The 12301-nt window shown below is 38.8% G+C and overlaps 1 protein-coding gene across 1 annotated transcript in view; it reads right to left on the bottom strand.

Moving 5' to 3' along the window:
* Window positions 1–12301, bottom strand: part of TCF4 (transcription factor 4) — a 350509-nt gene that overhangs the window by 228516 nt on the left and 109692 nt on the right. Inside the window, exon 4 of the mRNA XM_047086297.1 lies at window positions 1875–1936. Coding sequence (XP_046942253.1) covers window positions 1875–1936 — 62 coding nt within the window. The remainder of the gene's footprint in view (window positions 1–1874; window positions 1937–12301) is intronic.

Below are 12301 nucleotides of genomic sequence, written 5' to 3'. Positions count from 1 at the left end.
GGCAGAATCTGTCCACACAAAGAAAGACAGATACTGTCTGTACATCACTTCCCTAGAAAATAACTGGAACCTGTAAGGTTCCAAATAATCCTGTTTTTAATCACCTTCCCTCATTTAGAAAAATTAACTTGAACGATATTGTCATCTCATGCTGCCAATATATCAGTGTATAAAAAGATGTCACGTTTGAAATGCCTAGCATGGGTTTTACACTCCAGGCACTGTATTATACTGATTTTTATTTATTAAGTGTCCTGATCCCAAACAGTGCACTAAAAGCTTAATATACACTATCTAATTTAAACCTCAGCATAGTGCCTCAAGGTAGCTGATAATATCACCACTTTAAGAGAGAACACAGACTTAGCATGGGTCGGTACGAATCAGCGACAGAAATCTGCCGCATGCAAACTCCCTAAATTTAGAAAAATATAAATTACAAAATATTGATTGAAAATTATTCACCAAAATGTTCCCTGAAAAACAATGTCAGGACAGTCACCACAAACCAAAAAAAAAAGTCGGGATGATACTAAGGGACCTTGTTCTCAGAAGAACAATCAAAAGTACCATGTGTGTTAAAGTGAGAAATCATAAGAAACCCTGTGTGAATAAGCTAAACAACGGGGGGAAATTCTGTCATCTCCTACACTTGCTGTCAAGGGGAATGGATTTATTTCTGCAAGTGCAGGCTGTAACGTGAGGAGGAGGAAAGATTTCCTCAACCCATCCATATAATGCATTAGGATATCAAACCCGACAGCTGGTGCGATGGCTCAACAAAGTTAGAGCTTGGAGACCCTGCTGCACCACAAAGACCACAGTGAGAACCACAAGGTCAAAAGACAGGTGGAAACGGACAACAGTGGCTTGCTGAAATGTCTTCACTGTGACAGCCTGATCACCTTCCTTGCCTCTTATGCCAAAATAGAAACCCCTCCCCACCTCAAATTTACGTGAATACTTACAGCAAAATGTTCCCTCCCTGCAGAATGCTTCATTTATACAGCTGGCTGGGGGAGGGACACGTGTTTGTTTGACTATGTGCTCTCAGTCTATTTTTAATTTGGGGTATTTATATGCATATTAGAAAAGCTGACATGGATTTTAGAGGGCCTAGCAACGATTCCATTAAAAACAGATTATACATAAAATCATATATATTTAAGTGGGAAGGAACATAAAAGATCCTCTGCTTTTACTTTTTTCATTTTACAAATTCGAAAAACGAGGACCGAAGAAGTAAAATGACATGCCCAAGGTCACACACACACAAAACTACACATTGCCTACTCCCACCTACACATACCCCAGTCCCACCCCATTCCATGCTCTTCCCATTACACCCAAACTGACAACGAAGGCATGAGAGTAAACCATGAAAAAGAGTAGTAAACATCTGAAACCAAACCCAACTGGTACATTTCATGCTTACAAAGTGAAATCAACTCTGATTTGTTCTGTAGATAATACTGGTCAGACAGAACTTCACACTATGTCTTCAGAATTATTCTCTAGTCTATTTATACCAACACATTACTAGGGATACTAAGATTTTTTTCTTTTCCCCAAGTTGTGCCATCTATAACAAATAACTTTCTGTAATACTGGATCAATAACTGGCAAAGTAAGGGCAAATATTTAATGAAGGATTTTTCTTCTGGTTCACAGAAGTGGAACAGGTGTCAAATTCAATAACAGCATCCAATAAGAGAATGAGAGGAAAAAATTGCAAACACAAGCTGATCCTCATTAAACTTAGTATGCATATATGTATCTGTGCAGTTGTGTGTGAGAGAGAGAAACTCACCTTCAGTTTGTCAATTTACATATGCGGCATGTCTGGTTGTGGGAAAAAGATTAGATATACTTACCCTGGACGGGCTTGGATGTCCTCCGCTCCCCCAGGACCCTGAGCTACTTCTGTCTTCTACATCTAGGGACAAGAGAAAAGTTCTTTAGGCTTTCTTGCAATAATTCTTTCTTTTTGTACATGCACTTTTAAATTAATGTTTCAAATTAATCTCCTGTTGCCTTTAATTAAGAATCAGGCACGGGGCTACCACGATGATAGTGGCTTCTGACCCATCTACTTAAATTAACTCATTTAAATTCACAGCAGAAATGAACTGGACCCTCAGGAACCAGAGGTATGAACATCAAAATTACTTCCATCCTTCAGTGTTTCCTAGCCTCAACTTTTATAGACATGAAACTGCACTTAAAGTTTTAGAAGATCTTTTGGAAAAAATAAGTTCAAAAATACATAAATACAACCTTAATGGGTATTTCAAAAAGCCAGTTAAGGCAAATATTCATACTAACATTAGCAGCCTCTGTGCCATCATGCTCTTGGATACCTGTTTGTTCTCTAGTCAAGGTTTATTACACCAGACAACAGACATGGAACAAAATACATACAAGGCAGAAAAGGATTCAGTGGTCTGTTACCACCAGTACACTACAAGGTGACTAGAATTCGATTTTTTTAAATGTTTTAAGTAAAAACAACACTGTCACCGTATTTTAATTATTTTAATAGACTTACCACTTGACTACAATCCTTAATCTGGGTACTGAGATGTAAAAATCAATGTTGTTAAAGCCATTTTTTATCTTGCCAAGTGATAGTGAAGAGACCTCGATGAACTACCAGAAAGTTGAATTTTTCTGAACTCTGTACCAGCAGAGCTCTAATGCTGACCAGATTACTACATGCTCGGTCAGTGCTTCTAGCGGCAAATACTCAGGATGATGAGTGGAACAGCTAAGTTATCATATTAATTGCTTAAAACATAAAAGTGTTTTAAAGATCAGTCACTCTATATATAGCAATGGCTTTGATATTGATGATGAAAGGTCTTTATAAGTATACAAAGTTTCACTGTTCTATTATTTGGATCATGGTTGATAACAGACAGCCATCACAAGCTTCCTCTGACACAACTGGAGGAGGAGGTCTGAAACTCTGGTTCAGGAGACATAATCCCATTTATTGTGTTTCCTAACATTTCAGTGATACTGTTTATTTTCCTAATGCACTACTGTTATTCGTTTATTACTGCTATTTCATTACCAGCAAAAGAAATCATAGTATAATTAAAACTGATTTATTCTGGGGTACAGTGGAGTACACAGTGTTTTAGAATATCTTAAGAGATGGCACAGAACAACAAAAACCAACTTACTATTAGCACTAAACTTGAATCCTTGGGGTGCCTGGGGGGCTTAGTCAATTAAGCATCTCATGCTTGATTTCGGCTCAGGTCATGATCTCACAGTTCGTGAGTTCGAGACCCACGTCAGGCTCTGCGCTGACAGTGCAGAGCCTGCTTGGGATTCTCTCTCTGTCCATCCCCCACTGCACACTCGAGAAATAAATAAATAAATAAACTTGAATTCCTTCTCTTTTTTTTTTTTTAAACAAATATTTCTGTTCCCTTTGTTGATGCTTCAGAAGATAATGCACCGGCAAACACACGCACCCCATGGACAGCTAAATTCCGTGACCGTGAGCTTTAAGGAATATCAAGAAAGCTCTGGGAAGTGCATCCATTCTGGAGAGAAGGTGCAACACTTTCCCCAAACCTGCTATTGTAACAACTCCACTCCCGGCCTCGGGGGTAGACTGAACTGAAATACTTGAAGAAGTGACTTAAAACCCTCTGGATTTGGGAGTTTTTGCAAGCCTCTATGGCTCCCTTCATCCTTAACCAAAATCAAATACGTTCAACAACAAAAGGTATAAACGACAAAAATCTCTCGACCAGTGCAGACTTTCAGAAGTCCCATGTGTCTTCACTTCCTTTTCACCTGAAACAGCCAGACCAGATTCATTTGAAAGATTTTGTCCTCTTGTATTTGGCCAAAACTTAACGAAGGCACAGAGTTGAATCCCTACATTCTGTAAGATTTCATATCGTTTGGACCTATTTTGTCTTTGTAATTCTCAAGGAAAAATTTAAACACAAAAAGCTGGCAAAGACAAGAAGGAAAGGGGAACGATTCCCCACGAGGGCGATTTTGGCCCCCAGAAGGCATTTGGCAGTGTCTGGAGACATTTTTGGTTGTCACAACTTGGGGCGGGGAAAGGGGTGGAGGGGCAGTGCTACTGTCATCAGTGGGTAGAGACCAGGCATGCTGCTAAACGCCCTATAAATGTTAGAATAGAATTCCCACAACAAAAAATGCTCCGTCCCCAAGTCTCAACTGTGTCTAGAATGAGAAGACAGACCTGTGCTGAGGGAAAATTACATTAAAGAGCAAAAAAGAAGAATCGAGTTGGGAGAAAAGATGTACTAGAATTTAACTTATAGTTTAGCACGAACTCTTCCTAAATACACAGTGGCTTATGCCTTTTAACCCAAACTTGAGCTGGAGCGTTTCAGGAGACCTTCACAAACATCTTCTGTCCACAGAACAAAGGGAAAATGATGGTCAACCAGGCAGCCTGCTAATTAGCGGGCAGATAAAACACATCAAAACTTGAGTATTCCCAACTGGGCAATTTCAAAAGCGAGCAATCCACTAATTAAAAATGCTGGAAGTCTAGCTTTTTCAAAACAGGTTAAATACTGGCTGGGTTCCTTCGCAAATAGGTTCCCAACCAATCAGATCTGACTGCTCTTTTCCCATCCCTTCTCGTTTCTATCTTTCTCATTTCCTGACCTCACACTGCTCCACCTTCCTTTCTGCTTCCTCCCTTTCACTGATCTCTTTTAAACAGGCTTTTCTCCACCCCTTGGCCTCCTGCTAGATCTAAAAGATAAGGACCAATCTCTAGCTCTCCCAAACCTAATAGAACAATTATATGATCTCTGATGTACTTTTTTCTTTGAAAAAAAAAAAGAAAGAAAAAAAATACCCGTATGACTGGTACTCATTTATCCAGAGCAAGAAGCCACAGAACCAAGAGCACTGGTATCTGTGACTCATAATGAATGCAAACATGTTGCTTTTAAGTCATTCGTTCCCATCGTCCCTCCCACTGAGCCTCATCAGGCCTGCCAGTTAGTGAGCATTTCCTCAACAGCTACCCCAGTACAACTCCGAGGGCATCTAAGGACAGCCTACCTCTGAATCACCTGGCATATTAATTGCAAAATCAGCATCTTGGGGCCCACTGCTGACCTACTGAGTCTGGATCTCCCGAGAACACAGTGTTTTTAACAAGTTCCCCAAGTCATGTTCATGTGCACCGCAGTTTGAGAACCACCAGCCTGCCTTATCGGGAACACAAGAGCAGAGGCACCACCACCCCTTGCCTCTCTCACTCCGTCCGTATCTTACAATTCCTGCCGAGGGTGCCAGATTCAACAGCGTTCAACACACAGTCCCATCACATCTGTATCCAGACGCATTTGCATTTTGCCCTGACTCACTTTTTAGTAAACCTGCACGTGTCCTACCATGGGCCATTCCTTAATGCCTGCAGGTATACACAGGCACTGCACGCACTTCTGTGCCTCCACGTTTTTGTACCTGCTATTTATTCCCTCTACTTGAACTGTTCCATCTCTCAAAATACAATAGCAGCTAACATTTAGTGATCTTAAATATACGTCTGACACTGTGCTAAGCACGTCAATGCACTATCAGAACCACCATTTCATACATGAAAACACTGAGGCTTCGACGGAATAGGAAGGTCTCCAAAGCATGCAGCACACACAGGTGCTGTCAACGCCAAAGCCAGGGTGTACTCTTTTCCGCCACTGTCAATGCCTCCCTGAAAGGACGTCATTTCTTTCCATGACCATCTTGAATGTTACTTCTCAAATGTCTCCCTAGGCAGAGTGAAAACATTTGGGAGTTTATGCCTATTCTTGGGTCCACAAAAGATTACAGAATTATATACAACACAAATATGTAAGAGTAAATATTTGAAGAAATCAAGAGACTGGAAAATAAAAATAGGGGAATAATAAATCCAGAAATATGATAAGCTTATCAAAATGTACACTGTGATGGACTGGATATTTGTTAGAAACGGGTCAAAATTCTACACGAAAAACAAAAGGGGAACAAGATTCACAATGAGTATGGGATAAAAGCACACAAACAGTTCAGGAAATTTATTAAAGCAACGTAGTAACAAAAGAAAAACTGCCTGGGATGGAGGCTGTCTGAACATTTAGTTCCCGCCTCTCCCTTGTCCGACCATCACTCTCCATCCAAGATGGGAATAAAGAATAGAAACACAATAACCTGGGCAGCGGAAGGGAAAGGAAAACAGCAAGTGGATGGCAGAAATTATTCTTCCAAAAGACTAATATGGGTTCCACTGTTCCAGACATCGCTAATTTATTTTACCCTAAATAAAGTCACACTTGGTAATTTCTACGGGATTGACAGTGGTTTAGGAGGCAACCTGACAATCTACAAAATTTCATTCTGTTAGAGTAGTTCTGCATAAGCCCCTCAGACGCTTCAGCATCAAAACACAAAAGCAAAGATTGGGCAGAACTAGGGCCAGAGACTCCATTTTGAAAAAAGACACACAGATAATTTTTAATTTCTATGATTCCCCATCCATATTCATTAAACTCATGATCTGAATCCTCAAATCTCTACTTTGTTTATGTGCAAGATCGAAACTATCAGATAGACTGGGAAAATCTCAGAAAACACAGCTCTGGGAGTTGGAAGAGATACTCAGATTTTACCAACCACTCTGCATTAGCCAGCTCACTGGTCTGACCCAGTCACTGGCCTCTCTGAACTCACTTTTGTCAACTATAAGTGGGTTTGAGTTCCATTCTTGGAAATAGAGAAGGCTAGTATATTTGGACAACTCTCCCACAAGAAACTAAAAATGATGGGTAAATTTTTAAAAATCTTCTTTAAAATGCTAATAAACTGACAAGATAATAAGGAATTATCAAGTCAAAATCAAAGTGAAAGCTAGAACCCAGGAAGGAAAAGAAGACATTTTTACCCTAAGGACATCTGCTAACCTAGAAAATTGAATAGCCTCTTAGGTCAAGGAAAACAAACAAAAACCCAGGACCCATCCAAAGTAGGTATCTAACAGGAGATAAGAGGGATAATAGGATTTCCAATCTCAAGGAGTTATTGTTAAAGTAAATAACTTAATTAATATTTGTTAAACACTTAGGGGAATACTTAGCCCATAGCAAATTCTCAGTAACCAACACCTACCCATGAGAGCATAACTTAATAGTATGCTCCAAAATCTAAGATAATCAAACCACGTAAATTGGTAAAATTATGATTTATTCAAAGAAATAACTCTGTTCTGCTAAACTAAGTTATTTCTTATAACTCTTAGTTCTGCTAAACAGGTCAGAGACTTTCAAACATTCTCCTGGATTTTAGAAACAGCCAAGATGTTTAGAGTAAACAAATCCCACCTTCTTCGTAAACCTCTACAGCAAAATCACAGTAAGAATTCAGTACATGTTAGATTTGTTTAGTGACTTAATTTACCTTCAGAATATCCCCTTCATATCTCACGACTGCAACATACGTTTGTGTTCTGTATAAATGATATGCTGTCAAAAGTTATGTATGCTGACCTGAGACCCAACCTAAGAACACAGACTAAATGGTATATAGGTTTAACCTTGACTTGAAATAAACAACTGTTAGTTACCTAACTCTGTTGATTTGGGATAATCAGAGTTGTGTATTGGTCCTTTCCACACTTAGAGCCCAGATCATGACAAGTGCCCAAGGCCCTAGAGTTTCATGAAGTCAGAAAACAACTAAAGTGGTTTTTCTGAGTTGCTTTAAAAGTCTACGAGTTACTACTCTTGGAGAAATACATTGATTCCCTGATGAAAGCTTCTGTACGTTCAGAATGCATTGGGAGTTTGTTCTTGAGGGAAACAAAATCACTCCGAAACATGTTGAGGTCTATACTGTCTCAAATCCTTCGCTCTACAACAGCAGACACCATTAAATATCCTCCACACCATCATGGAGACTCACAGACTGGGTACATCTGTGGCTCCTACTAATTTCCTAGTCCAGGAAGAACCCTTGGCTGAGCCCTCCACACAAACTGAGATGGCATATGCTCTCCATCAGTGCCAGATGAATTTAGAGTTCAAAATATTTCATCAGCAAAGAGCGTGTTAAGGATGTGCACATTTTCATTAGTACCCAGTATAATAAGAGCTCTAAGTAGAGTAATGTGAAGTCAAATTTGAGTATCAGTACAGATGAAGGAAGAGCTGAAAAGCTTCAAATATTGATGGACGATGTCCATAGAACCATGAGCACTTCTTTCTTTTTCCATAAGAAATAAGATAAGCTTCATAATGAGTGATCTGAGCACTAACGAGAAACTTCCCGCACTTTCCAAAGCTGACCAAGCAAAAGATGAGGGTTGTGGTGATGCATCTCACAAAACTTTGAAGACACTTCTGATATGAGGAACAGAGACCTGGGCTTTCCATTTTCAGATCATTGCTGTCAATGCTGGCTTTCTGAGTGCTAATGGATTTCCTTACCAAATAAATCTGAAAACTCAAAAAGCCAAGTACAACATGACTTGTATCTCTACATAAATATCTATTTGCGTGTGTGTATATATATGCACAAAGAAAGGTAAAAAATGAAAACACTAGGAGGAAAGTATAGTAGCAAAAGTTGTTCAGAAAAGAATTATTCCAATATTTTAGCTTTATTAACCTCCAACTTTAATTTCAATCATTAATATGTCCTTTAGAACACTCCTTAAACAATCATTATTTTCCTGAAGTTAAAACCAAACTATTTTTCAAAAATGAAAGCTAAATAATCTCAGATATTTAAAATATGGAGTTAATTGCATTTTGCAGTGCTATAAACTGAGAAACACATTTTCATATAACATGAAAGATCATATGAAAGCAACAAAATAAAATACATAACTATTGCATTTTAAACGTGTTGGTGTTTCTGAAATTCCTAAACCATCTTGAGAACTCAAGCTGAGTAAACGTTTCAGTTATGAAATTGAGGGGGGAGGGGGAAGTAACCTGAAGTCTTTAAATCAATCCATACAATTTGGAAGTATCAAAGATCATCTAATTTGGATAATATTCCAATTTGAATAATCTACATGAAACATGGAGAGATGGGTATTTTTTAGCAACCTTCTATTCCAAATGTTTGAAACTAGACCTGTCAGAGTCTTCCTCTTAAAGAGAAGTTAATCCTTCCAAGATCTCATCATTCTAACAAGAACCCAGAAAGCAGAGAGCCACAAATATCTTGAGGCAGCCGTGCAATATGAATTGTATTTGCCTCCTTTGACTTTTTGGAATCTAACCTATCTAAAAGCTCTTAACAAAGATCAATTTTACTAAGACAATGTTCTTAACTTATTTCAAATCAGGTGAGAATAACAATTAGAAGGGGCGCCTGGGTGGCGCAGTCGGTTGGGCGTCCGACTTCAGCCAGGTCACGATCTCACGGTCCGTGGGTTCGAGCCCCGCGTCGGGCTCTGGGCTGATGGCCCAGGGCCTGGAGCCTGTTTCTGATTCTGTGTCTCCCTCTCTCTCTGCCCCTCCCCCGTTCATGCTCTGTCTCGCTCTGTCCCAAAAATAAAAAAAAATAAAAAAAAAAAAAACGTTGAAAAAAAAAAACAATTAGAAATGACTGAAGATAAAACCAACATACCATCCAACTCCAATATTACAGAGGTTAGCCTCAAAGCATCTAAATTAAAAGTGAATATATTTGGGGAAGTTTTTAACGAGGTGCTTGGTACATTTAAAGATGTATTTACAAACACACAGCACACAGTGTGAGAAATAAAAGCCAGACAGAAAACATGACACAACAACAAAAAAGTTAAAATATGTTTCATTTCCTATAGAACAGGCTGTATAACTCGTATGTACATGTAATTATACATGTATTGTTCAATTCACACATGTGATCTTTATGTTGCAAAGTCCATAATACCGTAATGACTTAAGACATACACATTGATTTTTTTTAAATGCCTACTTGATAAATAATTTATTTCAGGGCAGGGGGAAAAAGAGCCAATATAAAACATGTAACAGTTTTATCATTTCTTCTCTTTTTCCCCCCATACCTCTTTTCTCCCTAGGGTGCCATTCCTGTGGCTCTGGGAAAGGGCTGCTGGCTTAATTGAAATATTTGGAGGCTGGACTGGCTCTGCATTGCCACAATGGTTCACGTCTCCCAAATGGCCTCTGTTCCCTGTGCTTCTTTCTTCTTCTATTTCCTTTCATACTTCAACCAAGTCCACTTCTCCCATTTCTTCTAGTCTCATTTCATCCCACCCCCTATTTACAGATGCTCAACAGATACTGGTGAAGCCACATAGTTTTAAGTATTCAAAAATCTTCCCTAAAATCCTGTTCCCTAGCACAGTCCCTCTTGCTTCCAATAATCACTCCTATAAAATGATTTTCATTTTATTCTTTCAACATCCCAACCTTATACCTATGTTTAACACTGCAGCCTCTGACCCGGCTGGCAATGACAAGCAATCAATCTGACATGTTATCTTCAGGGGTCATGCCTTAGTTTTAGGCCAATTTTCTTTGTATTTAGGCTCAAATGTGCAAACCACACTATATTACTCTGCAAAACATCAATGAGAAGGCTTAATTAAGTAACACTGACAGATAAATCCATTTCTTTCGCAGTAATCAAATCAAAGCAGGTTGACATAACACAGGAACTTAATACAGTTATTCCCTTGTAATTGGAAAAAGGCCCTTTACTTCTCATTAAAGCAATCTTCTGGGTATTGGCATAATAAGAAGGCTCAGAGCTTTAATACTGCCCTATAAAAGTCTCAAGATACAGACCCCTTAAGCAAACAAGCCAGATTATCTAATTCCTTGATCACAGCAGAACATGTCGTTCCTACTGTTTTAAACTACTAATTCTTTATCTCTGTTGCAATTAAAAAGAGGTAAATCAGTATCAAACACATACAACAGAAATCTGTAAAAATGCATAAACTGTTTACAGTTTTAGGTAATCTATCTCCACATGTATTTGAAGGGAAGCAGTCCATTAAAAATGAATTTGAAATACTTTGCAAATGTGAAATTGTAATAGCTTGGATCAGGGGGAAAATCTCTTTATTTTACTTAATGGGCTCAACAGGATGCATTTCGCCTAAATTTACAGGCTGATACTCAAGCATACAGTACAACTTTAATAATCAGAATTATGAGAGGACAGAATGTGAAGAAGGACATTTAATTTCTGTGACATTTAAAGAACAGTCAGTTACCTGGTCAACTGAAGACTGCATGCCCAGGCTGAATCCCACAAAGAAAAGGACAACATTACACCATGTTCCTACCCCCAAACCAAACTTCAAACTTCAGGAACTTCAAACAAACAAACACACAAACAAATGAAAAACAAGAAACAGAGATATCCCGGCCCCACCTGGAAACTACTCAAGAAAAGATCAAGGGTCGAAGTCAAGACAAAACATATTTTTAAATTTATCCTATGCTTCTTTACTTTTTAATTTTAAAATGGTTTTCATTACGAGGCAGTTAAAACGCTGACATTTGCTGGGTCTGAACCATCTGCAAGTAGGTTACATGAGCCAGGTCTGTTTATCACTTTAGTACTTCTGTGTGCACTTCCTAAGAACAAAAGCAGAAGAGTTATCGAAATGGGGGAAACGACCATTGATATAATACTTTCATCTAACCCATACTCCACATTCTAATTTGTCACTCTTTCCCCCTTTTGTGGTGGCCATGGTGCCGCCACTATCCAAGACAACCTGCAAACCACTCCATGACAGACAACGGATCTCAAGTACAATAACACGTTTAATCAAGAACAGAAAAACAAACGACGAACAAAATCCAGGAGGAGTCATCGCACTTATGCTTCACCTCTCTTTCATCTATTTTAATCTGAAATGGTTCCTCAGTCTTTTCTTTTTGTGACACTGACATTTTTGAAGAGTATAGGCCAGTCATTTTAGAGAATGTGTCTCAATGTGGGTCTATCTGATGCTTCCTCATGATTCTATTCAGGTGAATATAACAGCACAAAAGTGGCCTTGGGTCTCTCCTAGGACATCACCTACAGAACCATACGATGGCAGGGTCGTCTGCCCCCTTCATCTGCCATATTCATCACCTGGTCAAGGTATTGTGGGAATTCATCATTGTACAATTACAACTTTTCCTTGTGCAGATAATCACCAATCTATGGGAAGATACTTCAAGACCATTACAACTAATTTTCAGTTACGTGTTTATTGGGGAAAAAAAAATTAAAATACAAAAGCATATAAAGTAAAAAGTGAAAATTCCCTCAGTACCCACTTTCC

The sequence above is a fragment of the Lynx rufus genome, unplaced genomic scaffold (assembly GCF_022079265.1).
Source record: "Lynx rufus isolate CCGP_SWC_20201006 ecotype Redwood Valley unplaced genomic scaffold, mLynRuf1.p SCAF_20, whole genome shotgun sequence".
In the NCBI taxonomy this organism is placed as follows: domain Eukaryota; kingdom Metazoa; phylum Chordata; class Mammalia; order Carnivora; family Felidae; genus Lynx; species Lynx rufus.
The sequence above is the reverse complement of the archived record's forward strand: the minus strand, read 5'-3'. Positions and strand labels throughout refer to the sequence as shown.